The following is a 17095-nucleotide window of genomic DNA, read 5'->3' as shown; positions in this document are numbered from 1 at the left end:
ACTTACAAAACATTTAAATGGGAATGAAGGAGGCAGGAGCCTAATTGAATGCTAAGATTTATAGACTAAAAGAATAATTAATAAGCGGAGTCACTAGAATCTAGTAGTCTTTCAGAAGATTGGCTGAGCTGTGATGCCATAGAATAATTGCTTACTTGTATGTTTCTTTATGGTTTCTTAACTTGCCCTGAAGGGTATTGCTTTTACATCCAACAGAAGAGCAATAATAACATGTGAATAAGTTAAATTATCAGAAGAAAGACTTCTTTGTCTTTTGCTTTTTTGCTTGCTGCAAGGATTATTTTACTCTGTCCTGAACAGACTTAGTTAGAATCGACATATAAATTAATTTTTTTGTTGTTGTTGCCAGTCCTGGGGCTTGAGCTTAGGGCCTGAGCACTGTTCTCAAGGCTGTTGCTCTACCACTTCAGCCACAGCACCACTTCTGGCTTTTTTCTATGTACGTGGTACCGAGGAATTGAACCCAGGGCTTCGTGCATGCTAGGTAAGCACTCTTACCACTAGGCCAAACTCCCAGTCCCATATTTTTATTGTGTTAGAATTACAGAGATAGCAGAAATTTCATGCAAATTAAAAAGATCACTTAAATATTAATATTTTTTCGCTGAGCACCAGTGGCTCACGCCTGTAATCCTAGCTGAAGAGCTCAGGGACAGGACCCAGGCCAATTGTGCAAGCCCCAAGACAAACCAAAAAATAAATAATTTTATTTTTTTCATTAGATATTTGTTTCTTTCACTTTGAAAGAAACAATCTATTGGGAAAATCTTAATTATTATATAATATAAAATTAAGTTCTTGATTATCCTGGAAGAGATGGAAGCAGTAGATAGACTGGTAAAAGGTGTCATGAGGTTTAAAAATATATATCCAGCTTGTTATCAAAAGATCAAAGCTATCTGGATGATCATTTTTTGTTTTGATTTACATTTAATACCCCTTTTTTATCACTATTGTAACAAGACTCTCTTGCAGTAAATTTCTTGCGGCAACTTCACTTTACCTAAAGACGGAGAACACATCCTTGATCTCATACATTTTCCAGTGTCTTTCTTTTGCCATAAGTAGTTGTAACAAAGGGTTTCCTTTCAGCATGTCAATTTATGCAATTTATGAGTCCAAGCATCTCAATGCCACCCTTCCATCATTCTCACCCATCTGTCCCAATCTCACCTATTCCCTCAAATTACTTTGTTCCATTTTCTTTCTTTCTTTCTTTTTTTTTTTCTGGTGGGTCATGGGGCTTGAACTCTGGACACTGTGTCTGAGCTCTTCAGCTCAAGGCTACAGCCCTACCCTTGAGCCAAGCCCCATTTCCGGTTTTCTACAGATTAATTGGAGTGAAGAGTCTCAGATCCTTTTGTGCCTGGGCTGGCTTTGGACCTTGATCCTAAGATCTCAACCTTCTGAGTAGGAGGTTCCTTCATTCCATTTTCGTGCACATCCATTGAATATTGTGACTGCATTCATCCATTCTTCTGATTCCATTGTCAGTTTTGTTTCTTCATATCATTCATTTCATATATATATATATATATATATATATATTTATGTCCATACCTCTTCTTTTTTTTTTTAAAGAGGAAAAGTTGTGTGCTTTAATGTCAATATGATTTCTATACAATCACCTCAACAAGTGAATCCAGTGTTCTTTACTCAGGTAATGTTATTTTTAACTGATATTCTTCCAGGATTGTCTTACAACTAAATTTAACATTTTCTGACTATATATACAATTTTGTGTCAGAATTCTTCCAGTGTACTTTCTTTTGCTTCTTTTTCTTTTCTTTAAAACAATTTAAATCTGGGGCCAGGAGTTTGGCCTCGTGGTAAGAGTGCTTGCCTAGCATGCATGAAGGCTCAGGTTCGATTCCTCTGTACCACATATATTAAAGCTGGAGGCTGGGCGCGGTGGCTCATGCCTGTAATCCTAGCTACTCAAGAGGCCGAGATCTGAGGATCAAGATTCAAAGCCAGCCTGGGCACAAAAGAACCTGAGACACTTATCTCCAATTAACCTCAAGAAAATAGCCTTGAGATGAAGAGCTCAAGGACAGCGCCTTGGCCAAGTTCAAGCCCCATGACCTACTAAAAAAAAAGAAAAGAAAAAAGCCGGAAATGGTGCTGTGGCTCCAATGGTAGAGCTCTAGCCTTGACAAAGCCCAAGGACAGTGCTCAGGCCCTGAGTTCAAGGCCCAGGACTGGCAAAAAAAAAATGTTTAAATCTTCTTTTATTATACAAAATAACGTATTTTGCTGTGTCTGAGACTTGAACTCAGAACCTGGTACTCACTTGAATCTCCTACAGCTGTAGCTCTACCACTTGATGGCCATACCATCCTCCAGCCCGGGGTTTTCGGTTTAGAGAGGGAACCTCCTGGCTTTTTCTTTTTTTGCCTAGACCAGCCTTGAACTGCAATTCTCAGCTTCCTGAGTAGCAGGGATTATACCAGATCTTACGATATATTTATACATGTATACAATGTGTTTAGAGCATATTCATTCTTTTTCACTCTCTCTTAGCCTACTCCCTGTTTCTTCACTGGCCTTCCATCTAAAACAGTCTTTTTTTCTTATTTTCCAATCTCAGAAGTTTAAAGTAGGCTATTACTTAAAACAGGAGAAATGTAGCTATTACGTAAACTATTAATTATTTTAAAGAAAATTCTTAGGCCACACTTACCAATTTACCCCTTCAGAACCGATTAGATGCAGTTCTATCTAAAAGTTCCTTCAGAGGCAAAAATAGGAAAACCTAAAAATCGAGATTTTTGGAAATAGGCTTTTTTTGTTGTTGTTTTAAATCAAAGCCTTTCAGAACAAGGTGTTTTAAGGATTTACGAATTTTACATGATAGTAAATGAGAATTTTAGCTAGGCACTAGTGACTCATGTCTGTAATCCTAGCTTCTTAGTAGCCTTTGATCTGAAGTTCATGATCCGAAGCCAGCCCAGGCATGAAAGTTTGTGGTACTCCTTTTTTTTTTTTTTTTAAACGATGTCCGTGATACTCTTATCTCCAATTAACCACCAGAAAACTGGAAGTGGTGCTGTGGCACAAAGTGATAGAGCACTAGCCTTGAGCTAAGAACTCAAGAACAGCACCCAGGCCCAGAGCGTAAGCCCCATGACTGGAAAAGGAAATTATAAAAATAAAAATAAATGAGAACTTTATTTGGGGCTTTTCACATATTGGAAATGAAATCAGTTCTGGAAATTAGTTTGGATAGCTTAACAGTAATATGTTTGAATTTGATGTAACATGTAGAAATATAGGTTACCATATCAATGAGGGCTTTTCTCATGGAGAACTACAGCCCAAAATGAGAAAAGAGAAGGAAAGGTTTTCAAGAATATCTTGAAATCTGTGGGCATCTTGATTTATTAGGTGAGCAAAATGAAGAAACTTGACATTTAGATTTTTCCATGGAATATGTGATAGTATTTTGCATATTTTGGTTTCTAGTACATGTCTGATTTTGTCATCTTGAACTTAGAAATGCTTGTATCCTCTCCATGGTTTTATTTTTTTTATTTTTTATTTCAAATTCAGTCTTTCAAATATACTCTAGTATATTTTACTGAAATTTAATTGAAAATCTACAGAAACGTAAGTTTGCATTTTTCAGTTTTATGTACGTGTATATATCTCATGTGCATATATCTCATATATATATCATGTGTATATATATCTCATGCGCATATATCCTTTAACATAATATACACGTTTTTATAACCTTTGTAATCTTTCTTAGCATTCATCAATCCTGGAGGTGTTCCTGATTGTTTGCCTTTCCATATGCCATCTTTAAGTATAGTGGTGTTTTTCATGTCTGGAAGGACACCATATTCGGGAAACTTTAACTGTTGAATGTCATAAAAGTGCATAATTTATCAACATATTGCAGTCATGTCATAATCTGAAATTCACTTGAAAACAAGTTAGATTTTATTTTCTCAGTATTTTATTTCTTTTTCTGTCTTTGAAGGTAGGACACATTTTTCTCTGCTAGACTTCCATCAGTGTTGTTCTCTACCAGATAGGACTGGTCTTGTTGGAAAAACTGGGCATGATTTCTAGATGCTACCATGCCAGGGAATCTTCTTGGCTTTGTTTAAGTATCATTTCTGGGCGAATGAAAGGGATATAGTTAATATTCTGATTAGCTTACAAGCATTCTCTTTTTAAAAAAATGCTCACAGTTTTTTTAAAGTATCTTTGCCATCTAGTGATGATTACTACTTATTAAATGCATATCATATGGTAGGCTAAGTTCTTTATGTCCTCTTTTTAACTCCCCTCCCTGAGATAGTTATTACTCCATATCAAAAATAGGGAAAGTAAAATTGCTGATTTTGCTAAGTAGCAATTGCTAATTGCTAAGATCATAAAGTTAGCATGCTCTTTTTTTTTTTGGCAGTACTGGGGTTTGAACTCAGGGCCTTGCTCTTGCTTGGCAAACACTCTTACTGCTGAGCCACACCGCCAGTCCTATTTCCATGCTCTGAAGGCAACAAATGTAGAGGTAAATCAAAATTGCTAAAAGAAAAAGTGAAGTTTAAAGTATATTAAGTTATATAGGTAACTTTTTGTTGTTGTTGTTTAGTTAGAGACTCATTGTTCAGGTGAGGCCAGCTTTAAACTCACTATGTAGTCCATACTGGCCTCAGAGTCAAGATCCTCCTGCCTCAGCCTTCCTGCTGCTGGGATTACAGGAATACACTGCCAAGTCTAGTCTACAGTCAAGAATTTAGCAAAAAACAGCTGGTGCGGTGCGGATGGCTCACATCTGTAATCCTAGCTACTCCGGAGGCTGAGATCTGAGGATCAAGCCCAGGTACAAAAGGACTTTAGACTCTTATCTCCACTTAACTTCTAGAAAACAGGAGGTAGGGCTTGGCTCAAGGGTAGGGTGGTAGCCTTGAGCTGAAGAGCTCAGGGACAGTGCTCAGGCTGAGTTCAAGCCCCATCTCTCTCTCTCACACACACATATAAATTAGCAAAAAACAAGGGCCAGGAATGTGGCCTAGTGGTAGAGTGCTTGCCTAGCATGCATGAAGCCCTGGGTTCAATTCCTTGGTACAGCAAACACAGAAAAAGCCAGAAGTGGTTCCATGGCTCAAGAGGTAGAGTGCTAGCCTTGAGAAATCCCTAGGACAGTGCCCAGGCCCTGAGTTCAAGGCCCAGAACTGACAAAGAATTTAATATACATGTGAATGAACTACAACTGACTTCAGATTTATACTGAACACTTTATTATTTGTTGATTGTATATAGAAGCTATTTATTAGTATGGTAGATGTTTTTTCTTATAAAATTTGAAATTACTGGGCATAGTAATATACCTTCTTTTATTGAAAATTGCTTCACTTTTTAAAATGAAGGTCTGCAGTAACTGTGCCTCAAACAGTGGCACTATTTTCCCAACTGTTCAGATAGTGGCAACTATAGCCATAAAGTTTTTTTTTTTTCTTTTTTGTTTTCTGGTACTGGTACTGGTACATTCCGGGCCTTGAATTCTTGCTTGGCTTTCTTGCTCATAGCTGGCATTCTGTCACTTCAGCCACACCTCCAGTTCAGGCTTTGTGCTTGTTAGTCTCATAAATTATTCTGCCCTTTCGAGCTTCAAACCATGATCCTCTTAAGTAAGATTATGGGTATGAGCTCCTGCAACAAGCTTAAAGTATTTCTATGTAGGATGTGTATCTTGTAGTTGCAGTCATTATGCTGTTATATCCTTAGTAGACAGTAGTATAGTTTAAACACAACTTTTACATGCACTGAAAAAAAAATGCATGCCTTGCTTGTTGCAATATTCATTTATTACAGTGGTCTGGAACCAAGCCCAAATTATCTCTGAGATATTATTGTGTATCACTTGTAAAGTGGTTGTGAAGTTACCTTATGATGCAAGTTGAGGCAGCATAGCTCAGTATTAAACTCCTGGCTAAGAACAGAAATGTTTGGGCTCTTACTAGTTTGAATGAACCAATAACTGTTGTTAATTTTGGACTCCTTTAGCTAAATTAAGAAACTTAGAAAATGAGTTACTAGAAAACAAGGAAGCTTATTAGAAAATGAGCTTTATGATTTCTGAATTTCTCAAAAATAAACTGGAATATATAATTAATTGCTATGAAACACAGTTCGGAAAAGTAAATACTGAACTCAAGATTCTGTTTTAATATTCATATTTGAAAGCAAGGCTAACTTAAATCAGGTTATTTTATTTAAACAATGATATCATAATTAGTATTATAAAGATTTAAAAGCTGATATATGTGTCTTTAATCTTTGTGATTCTAATAAGAAAGCCAAAGATTTCATGATTCCAGTATAGGATGCTTCATGTCTGAACGCTTAAAGCCCTCGACTCAGTTCTCAGCACTCCCCAAGACAAAATTAAATTAATTAAATAATAAGATAAATGTTACTTGAATTTTTTTCCTGAATTATACTAATTGAAACTTTTTTGAATTAAAAATGTGTATAGTATATTGTTACATCCATTTGAGTTTCTGTCTATCTGCCTGTCTGCACACCTCCCTACCCATCCAGAAAACATATAGAATTAGATGATAGAAGTTAATATGACTGGAATAAAACTTTACAATGATTGGATCTACTGTTTAACATCTCATTGTATTCATTCATCAAGTACTTAGTGTGCTGATAGAGAAGCAGTAAAATAGTAGATAACAGCTTCATTGTTCAAGAGTTCTTCAGAATATAGGTTGAGTGTTCGTAATCTAAAAATCCAAAATGTGAGTGGTATTGGGAATACCCAATTGGATATTCTAATATCCAAAGAACTGTGGAATATGAAGCATCTGTTGGTCTCAACTATTTTGGGTAAAGAATAATAAACATTTAGTTACTAAATAAAAACCACTAAAAACCCCACAAAACAAAAAACAAGTCACAATAATATAACATTCTGTATAACAATTGCCATTGTAGAGTATCAGCCAAACACAAACTCAGACATGGCCCTGGATGGATGGAACTCATTCAACAGGAGTGCTTTATAGGTTTATCATACTTTCTTTTTCTCATTTTTTTTCACTCTGATGTAGAAACTAACACTGGAAAACATGAGCAAAAAGAACTAAAATCACATAGATTATAAGATTCCCTTGACAAAAATTATATCATCATCTTTAGAAATTATCACAATTTCTAATATGCAGGATTATTGTACAGACTGATGACATCTGTACTTCAAACATTACATATTGTTATTGTTGACTAATGCACATTCAAAGATACTTGTGACCATTGCATCAGAACATTGTATACAATTACAGAAAACTAGAAACAATCTTAAAAGCATCATAATGCCTATAGTGCAACATCTTTATTATGTATCTATTTAAAGAATGATATGTTACCATGAAAAATGATGTGTAAATGCGCTTACTGGGATGGATGCCCAGAAGAAATGAATAACTGAAGACAGCATGAAGAATGTGATTATCATTTATCACTGTTCGGCACAGTGGCTCATGACTGTAACCTAGCTACTGACATGGCTGAAATCTCAGGATTTCAGTTCAAAGCCAGCCCAGGCACTAAATGACTAAAATGTCCATGAGATTCATCCCCAGTTTGTCACCAGAAAATGGGAAGTAGGGCTGTGGCTCAAGGGTAGGGCGGTAGCCTCAAGCCAAAGAGCTCAAGGACAACACCTAGGACCAGAATTCAAGTCCCATAACCTACAAAAAAAAAATAAAAGACCCACAAATTTGAACAAATTGTGGAAGACCAGTTGTTATAGTCTGTCATGAGTCTATAAAATCCCTGTCCACAGCCAGAAAGGTAGAAGTCATACCCATAAATTGTACTAGGTACTCGTGAGATGTACTGTGGACAAGGCAAGAAAGATCTGTAAGGCCAGATTGCTCATTCCTGTATTCCTAGTTTCCGAGGAAGATGAGATCTGAGAATTACAGTTTGGAGCCAGCCCCTGGCAGGAAGGCATGTGAGACCCTTATCTCCAGTTAACCACCAAAAACCACAAGTGGAGTTGGGACTCTTGGGATAAAGCACCAGCCTTGAGCAAAAAAACAAAAACAACCCAGGAACAGTGCCTAAGTCCTGAGTTGAAGCCCAGAACCAGCATGAAAAGAGAATGACAAGGAAGGGGAGGGAAAGGAAGACAGGAGGAAAAAAGAGCTAGAAGATGAAAGGCCTAAAAGACTAGAGGAGCAATCACTGTAGGAATGCCCCAAGTCTGTATTCTTTTCTCCTGTAGACCAAAGCTTAAGACTGCAACAACAACAACAACGACAGAACCCCAGTAAAGCGCTTTCTGGTGATCTCTTTATGAGAGATTCCTTTTCATATAGAATGGATGATCAAAGAAGCCTTGTCCCAATAGCCAGAGACATAGGAACCACCTGTGACAGTGGCCAAACTAAGTGAACGAATGCTTCCACATCCCCACAGATGTACTAGAAAGCACCAGAAACAAATGTCCGAATCTGTAACGTGGAGAAAAACTTTCTGAGACAAGAGCTTTGAGCACAGCTCTCAAGCTGTTTATGGATCAAGAACATAGAAAGTTTAGCAGTCCATCTCACCCTAAGTGCAAGATGAATGCTCTCATGAATTTTAAGCCAGTATGGGCTAGGAGCAAATATAACAACAGTAAAATCCAAACAACTCAACTTATGAATAGATTGACTCATTCTCACACACCGAAGTCCTAGCAGAAAATCAGATATCATCATTCCTGGATGTAAATATTGTTTATCTCGGTCTCTGTGCACCTACACAAAGTATCTGGCTTACTATAAGGCAAAAGCAAAACAAACATACTGTCAAAAAAACATAGCAATTAATAAAGTCAATTATAGACTGCAGATGTTAGAACCACCAGACAGAGAATTCAAAACTGTGTTAAAGGTTCAATTGTGTTAACTTTGAAAAGGACAATATGTACCAACAGATGGAAGTATCACAAAGCTACAAACTAAAAAATCTAATAGAAATGCTAGTTATGAGAAACAACATCACAGATGAGAATGCCTTGATCCAATTCATCAGTAGGTTCAACAAAATTGATTAAAGCCTCAGTAAATAGGCTAACAGATCACTAGAAATTACCCAATGTCTACCAAAAGAAGAATAAAAGTAGTGAAAAAGAAAAAGCACAAACAGAACATCCAAGATCTGTGGGCAATTTTGAATGTTCTAGTACATGAAAGTAGAATCCTCGGAGAAGAGAAAGGGAGAGAAGAGAAAGGGGTCTTGGGATAGAAAAAAAAAGTAAGGGATTAACGGCCAGCTCATTTTCTAAAAATAAAGATAGCAAATCAAAACTTTGGAAAATAACTTTGGAGAACTAGGTAGAATAGATAGCTCTGCTTTTAAACACACACATTTACACACACAAGCATGTCCCACAGAACATACTGCTAGAAACTAAAGATAAATAGAAAATGTTCAAGATTGAAAGAGGAAGCAGACATACAAGATACAGATCAATAAAGTCAATAAGTTGGTCTTCCCATAAAAATTATGCAGTGTTTGGGGCCGGGAGTTTCACCTAGTGCTTACCTAGCATGCATGAAGACTCGCGTTCCATTCCTCGGTACCACATACATAGAAAAAAGCTGGAAGTGGTGCTGAGGCTCAAGTGGTAGAGCTCTAGCCTTGAGAAAACCCAAGGACAGTGCTCAGGCCCTGAGCTCAAGCCCAGGACTGGCAAAAAATAATAATAATAAAAAAATATATATATATGTATATACAGAGTTACAGCATTTTTAAAGTCTTAAGAGAGTCCAGTTGAACAAAGTATTTCTTTTAAAAATGAAGAAGCTGGATGCAGTAGCTTATGCCTGTAATCCTAGCTACTCAGGAGGCTGAGATCTGAGGATCAAGGTTCAAAGCCAGCCTGGACACAAAAGGACCTAAGACTCATCTCCAATTAACCTCTAGAAAATGGGAAGTGGGGCTTGGCTCAATGGTAGGACTGTAGCCTTGAGCTGAAGAGCTCAGGGACAGAGCCCAGGCCGAGTTTAAAAAAAAAAGGCAAAAATGAAGAAGAGCAGGGTACAATATCTCCTGCCAGAAACCCTCAGTACTAAGAAGGCAATGATTGGGAGGTGTGAGGTCAGGTCAGGCAAAAAGTGTGCAGGGCCCCAAATCAGCTGGATGTGGTGGAGCATTCCTGTCATCCATACTATGCAGAAAATATAAATAGGATTGTGGTGCAGCCTAGCCTGGACATAAACACAAAATTGTATTAACAGCCAACAACAACAAAAACAAAGCACAAAAAGCTGGGGAGATGGCTCAAGTGATAGAGTGCCTATCTAGCACTCTAGCTGAGTTCAAATCCCAGCACCACCGAAAACAAAAAAAGGCAGCCTAACATAAACAAGAACTGAGAACTCATTACCAGCTTACCTGCACCATAGAAATGAAAAGGAATTTCTCTGTGCAGAAGCAAGACAATAGCAGAAAGAAACTTGGATCCACACAAAGAATTGGGAAGTAATGGAAATGGAGCCAGTGAAGGTAAATGTAAAATAAATTTTATTCTTAACTTTAATTGCTCGAAAAGGTATTGTCTAAATAAAAGTAGTAACCCTGTATGGCATATGTAAAAATGTTTGATGATAGTGTAAAGAAAGGGAAGGAGAAATTGTGGTGATAGTACTATGAAGTTCTAACACTGTGTAAACTGATGTAATGTTATTTTTCAAATAACTGTATACTGCAAGTATCAAACCATGGCAGTTAGTAGAAAGCCTAAAAATTATAAGCACTGCACTCATAGTGAAAATGAATGTAAACATAAAAATAACCCACAAAGTCAGGTTCTGGTGGCTTATGCCTGTAATCCCCACTACTCGAGACAGATCTGAGAATCTTTATTTGAATACAGTCTTGTCTTCAGTTAATGACAAAAACTCTAGAAGTTGGGGGGGGGAGTATAGTTCAAGTGATAATGTACTATCCTTGAGCAAAAAATCTAAGAGACAGTGCCAGGTCCTGAGTTCAAGCCTTAATACTGGCGCATGTATGTGCACACACATGCACATACACACCCCCACACATACACATCCACAAAAGCAGGAAACAGGAATGAAGACTCGGTGGAAAAAGTAACAAGTTGATAGGGTGAGTACAAGCAGCTAAAAATTTGATCCTCTACATATATGATACAAACAATTGAGAACTGAAGGGTTGAGTAGACAAAGCTACATTTATACAAGAAGATTTAGCCTCCCCCTCCTGTGATCAGTAGACAGAAAACTGGTAAAGACGAAGATGAACTGGACAGCATTGTCAAGTAACTTAGCTCTTTTGATATTTATGATGCACATGGAATGTTCTTGAGGATGGATGATAACACAAGGCATGAAGGGAAGACCTGAAATTAGACTTAAGCTCTGAAGGAAAAAAAAATTTGAGGAGGGTTGTAATTGCATTGCTCTTTCTGTAAGATAATTTCCTAAACATTAGGAAATAACTATAGTTGAGTTTGCCCCTGAAGTCCATGGGCTCTGCTCTGGTAAATCCAACAAATGATAGATGAAAAAGCATTTTTTTGCCGGGCATGGTGGCTCATGTCTGTAGTCCTAGATATTTGGGAGGCTGAAATCTGAGGATCAAGGTTCAAAGCCAGCCTGGGCACAAAAGGACCTGAGACACTTACCTTCAGTTAACTTCTAGAAAATGGGAAGTGGGGCTTGGTTCAAGGGTAGGGTGGTAGCCTTGTGCTGAAGAGCTCAGGAACAATGCCCAGGCCCAGGGGTAGGGTGGTAGCTTTGAGCTGCAGAGCTCAACAGCAGCGCCCAGGCCAAGTTCAAGCCCTATGACCCCCCCCCCCACACACACACAAAAAAAACAAAAGAAAAAAATTCAATGCGTCTGAAGATGAGCTCTGGTACGTAACTGGTTTAATCCTAGCTACTGAAGCCAGCCCAGACAGGAATACCCATGAGATTCTTGTCTCTAGTTAACCACCAAAACTCCAGAAGAGGAATGGTAGCTCAAGTGTTAGGGCAGTAGCCTTAAGGGGAAAAAAAAAGCTCAGGGACAGTACATAGCCCTGAGGTCAAGTCTCAGGACTGGTACACACACACACACACACACACACACACACTATGTTCGTACTGACTTTTTTTGCTTGTGGGTAATTAGTATAAGTAAAGCATACTAAAGGATGTATATAAATTTTATGGAAATACTGTGCTATTTTACGTAAGGAACTTGAATGTTAATAGATGTTGGTACCACGGGGCTCATGAAAACAGCTCCCCACAGCTTCAGAGATGCCCTTATAGGTAGAGGGCCATGATGTATATACATTACCCAAAAATGCTTCAGGGAAAAGACATGGGCAAGGCACTGTAGCACCTTGCAGTAATCTGGTTATTTGGGAGGCAGAGATCAAGATTATGATTCAAGGCCACATGGGTAATTTAGAAAATTGCCATCTAAAAATAAAACCAGAGGGCTCAGGACACAAGTTGTAAAGAGGTTACTTACATACCTAGTATACACGAGGTCCTGGCTTTGATCCACGGTACTGAAAAAAATAAGTCAAAGTAAAGCACCTTTCTCTTGTTCATATAAGTTTACACCATAGTAATAGGATCTTCAGACTGTAGAACCTAATTTCTTGGAATTCTATCCTAGACCTACCACACTGGCTGGTTGTGTCATTTAACGCAATTTGTGTTCTAAGCCTTTGGAGTATGGATTTCCAGGAGATGAGTGAATATATGTATAAAATGCCAAAAGAGTACCTGACGTGGAATAATGTTACACATTTAACTAATACTGTTACTTACTAAAACATACTTGGCTACCATGTGTTCCATGGAACCTGTCAGCCTGAGGAAGGAAGGAAATGATACATTAAGGCCATCATCTTCAGAGGGATTCATTTCATTCTTTATTTGTATTACATTTTAAAATGTTTTTTTTTCTTCTTTAGAATTCATATCTTCTAAGGAATTCTTTGTGCCAGCATCTATCACTGTATGATTTTCCACTCATAATTTTTGTGTTTTGTCTGTTACATGGTTTTTGTGTATGTATTTATTTTTTTAAAACAATTTTATGTAAATTCCATTGTAGTGGCTTTTAAAACACTTAGTTCCATGAGCCTGTGATCCACAAACGAGGATATGTAAATACTCAGATACGCACTTACAGAAGCTGTGACCTATAACCTCATACTTGGATATATATTTCCACGTTACCCATTTAAAAATATCTATTTGTGATCCTTTACTAGTTTGTGGTTATTTTTTTAAAAGTTCTAGACCATATGAATACGACCATACGTTGCTTTTAAGAATAAATGATCACCCAGTAACGTGGTCTAAGTAAAATATTCTCTCTTTTAATTATGTAGTCCTCCTCGCCATCCTCATCACAGCCTCATTCTAGCCACTGCAGAACGAAGGCCTCATCATTGTGTCACCATGCATCCCTGCCCTGGGTCAAACGTAACCATGTAGGCCCTGCAAAGGCTACCAGTCCATCTCTCCGTCTTCGTCGCTGGCGACCCTTCTTACGCCTACCATCTTTGGGTCTCCATTCTGTTGTAAGTGTAGTCAATCTTCCATCTCTTCTTCCAGTGACAAGGGCAGGCCTTTCCCCCACCCCTTTAAGTGATGTCTTCGGTCTTCAGCGTGCTTTTCTCTTGGTTCACTAAACCATTACCATTTTCTCCCCCAGTAAGATTGCAAACATATCTCCGTGCTTTGCAGTTTCCCTTGACTTTTGCCAGTGCCTCCGTGAACATCCATCTTTCCACTCCCATTTCCTGCAAACATAAGGGCACCTGCTTGTTGATTCAGATGACATTCTTGATGTTTATGTTTCTGTCTGTTGTTAAAGTGAATATGTGTTTTCTTACTCTTTGGCTTTCTGATTTCATTTTGCCTTGGGTCAACAAATGCTATGTACCTTCTGAGTTCTTTGCCATCTGTTACCTAATTTTTTGTTACTATTTTTCGTATTTCTGATCTAGTTTCTTGCCATTCTCTGGGGTCACTTTTCTAATCTAAATCCTTCAGAGGGTAGGGTGTTTCTTCTAAGCCATTTTATTCCCTGAGGCAGCTCAGGTGCTTGGTTTAATCTTGATCGAATCTTCCCTGCCTATTCAGTTTCTAAAGATTTCTTTCAAAGTAGAAGGTGAGGATTTTTTTTTTCTCTTGGATACTAATGTAGGCTTCCCACAAATTCTATGGTTTCTCTTTCATAGGCTAAACATGTTGACAGACTATTACAAAATACACTAATTATTTTTTAAAATAATTTTGCTAACTTATTGTAAATGTTCTGGTTGATGATGGAAATCTAATAATTCTCCTAATTGAAATAAACTGTAGAACAAAGAAACTTTAACTTTTGTCTTTCCCATGTTTTAGACTGTTAAAGGCAGTGACGGCCTTTCGTCTGCTGGAGCCCACGCAGAAATGCAGTAGTAACTGCCTGAAAGCATTGATGTGCCATACGTTTATAAGAAGCTGGACATTTCTATAAACCATATGACTTTTGAGCCAAAGGATGACTGATTATTCATACATTTTACCACCCCAAAATAAAAATCAGCAGGCAGTAATGGCTCACACCTATAATCCTAGCTATTTGAGGCCAGTCTGAGCCAGAAAAGCTTTCAATACTCCATCCTTCTGAACATAGGGCTCAGTGCAGTGGAATGTACCTGTTAATTACAGCTACAAAAGGGAAAGCTAAAATAGGTAGATCCCAGTCTAGGCATGTACCTAGGCAGGAAGTGAGACCGAAGACTTACCAGTGCTCAAAAGATGAGGGACATGGCTCAGCAGTAGAATGCCTCCCTAGTAAGCATGAGGTCTTGTTTTTAAACCTAGCACTGGAAAAAAAGGATGATGTCAAACGTTTCCTCTACTTTATCCATCTTCTTAGGGTTGTACTCAAATTATGATGTAGACTTGACATTTTTCCTGTTTAAGGAAATATTTCCTTAATATTTCCACAATATTAAAATGACCATTGAATAGCATTCTACATACACTGGGTATCAACAACATGGTGTCCTTCTCTCTGTATGTCATTGTCCTCTTTGGGTTATTTCATTCATTTGCCATTTTAATCATTTCCCATTTGATATTTGTTGACTTTCTGTACCATTTGACAGTGAGAAATATATGTTGAATTCAGTGAAAAGGGGAGATTCTAATTTTGCCAATTCTGATCAGGGCAAAATTGACTTAATTCCATATATGAGCAATTTACTTATACAGAAAAAACTCAAAATATAAATGAACATGTTATAAATTTTGACATCTTCAGTTCTATGTTTTTATGCTGATCATTGCTTGATACCAACTCCATTGCTCAAGCTTCATAAATATTCTCAGAAGTGGCTAATATTATGAATTTTAAAGCCACATTGTATGAGTTTCATACCAAATTTTATTACTTAATGCTTCTGGCTCAGTTGTTTTTTTAAGAGTAAAGCAGATATCGTATTACCACTGCATAGGAAGTACTTAGAACAATGTCTGTTATACTAAGTGCCATATAACTATATTAAATGTAACTGCATTTTAAGGTGTGAAATGTATATTTGGTATGTAATAGCTGTCCATTTGTGTTGTATCTCTTTTTATCCTTTGAGATAACTAAGTATTATACTCTTGTTAGGAAATTTAAAATATAGTTGTAAAAGTGTAAACAAAATATAGCAATGCATAAACTTTTTCTATTATTGGTCATTTTCTGGAATAGAACACTTGCTGGAAATAGCTTGTTATTCTTTTTTAGTCAGAATAATTATTTTTAGAGAAAGTGATAGAATAGTTTGTTAGGAGAGAAATGTACTTTCAGTAGACTGACAGTCTCTATAGGATGAGAATGACCATTACTGGAATAATTTTTGAGCAATTGAATAATTGCAGATTCTAGAAATTAAGGCCATTTGACTTTAACCAAAGATCCAGAATCATAATATAGATACTGAGATTGTGTAGGAGGTTTAAAATTTGTAAGCTTTACTTTTATGATATTTTGAAGCTTTTCCATGCCACTTTAGAGATTGTATTTTGGCTTTTGTTTCTGTTTCTGTTTGTTTTGAGATGGGCTATTGATAGCTTAGGCTGGCCTAGAATTTACAATCCTCCTGCCTCAACCTTCCAAGTGCTTGGATGCCAAGCTTTAATTTTGTCTTTTTAGTACATACATTTACATGAAAGGTACAGTGACATACAAATTTGGTTCACTAGATTTAGTAGTTGCTTACACTGTGGAAACGTAGTATTGATTTTGAAATAATACACAAGAGAGCTGAGCAATGTGGCTTATACCTATAATCCTAGCTACTCAGGAGGCTTAGATCTGAGGATCATGGTTCAGAGCCAGCCCAGACACTACAAAGCACATGAGACTTATCTCGTTAATCACTGGAAAACCAGAAGTGGCAGAAGTGGCGCTATGATTCAAGGGTTAAGGCGGGAGCTTTGAGCTGCAGAGCTTAGGGACTGTGCCCAGGCCCAGAGTTCAAGTCCCACGACCTACAAGAAAAGAAAAGGAAAAAGAAAAAAGAAATAATATGCAAGTCTTCTCTGATGCTTAACCGTTTATAGAATTACCCTCAAAGAGCTCATTTAAACATCAAGACAACGTAGATAAGGAACTCAAGGCTCTTGGGTTGGTACATACTTTCTCTCTCTCTCTCTCTCTCTCTCTCTCTCTCTCTCTCTCTCTCTCTCTCTCTCTCTCTCTCTTCCTTTCCTTCCTTCCTTCCTTCCTTCCTTCCTTCCTTCCTTCCTTCCTTCCTTCCTTCCTTCCTTCCTTTTTTCTTTCTTTCTTTTTTGTGGGTCATGGGCTTGAACTTGACCTGGGTGTTGTTCCTGAGCTCTTCAGCTCAAAGCTACCCACCTACCCTTGAGCTAAGCCCCACTTCCCATTTTCTAGAGGTTAAGTGGAGTTAAGAGTCTCAGGTCCTTTTGTGCCTGGGCTTTCTTTGAACCTTGATCCTCAGATCTCAGCCTCCTGAGTAGCTAGGATTACAGGCATGAGCCACTACACCCCAGTGGTACATATTATTTCTGATTCCTGT

At 37.7% G+C, this 17095-nt stretch overlaps 1 protein-coding gene across 4 annotated transcripts in view; it reads left to right on the top strand.

Moving 5' to 3' along the window:
* Uchl3 (ubiquitin C-terminal hydrolase L3) overlaps positions 1-17095 on the top strand; it is a 51158-nt gene that overhangs the window by 26598 nt on the left and 7465 nt on the right. For 2 of the 4 annotated variants that reach the window (XM_090342026.1, XM_090342028.1), the window contains exon 6: positions 13400-13591. The exons of 1 other annotated variant lie outside the window; for it this stretch is intronic. In XM_090342026.1, coding sequence (XP_090198152.1) covers positions 13400-13591 — 192 coding nt within the window. Of the gene's footprint in view, positions 1-4441; positions 4547-13399; positions 13592-17095 lie in introns of all 4 variants that reach the window. One more of the 4 variants, XM_090342025.1, reaches the window with a different exon arrangement.

Source organism: Megascapheus bottae, chromosome 11 (genome assembly GCF_031878675.1).
Source record: "Megascapheus bottae isolate mThoBot1 chromosome 11, mThoBot2.hap1, whole genome shotgun sequence".
Classification (NCBI taxonomy): domain Eukaryota; kingdom Metazoa; phylum Chordata; class Mammalia; order Rodentia; family Geomyidae; genus Megascapheus; species Megascapheus bottae.
This window is presented reverse-complemented; position numbering and strand designations above follow the sequence as displayed.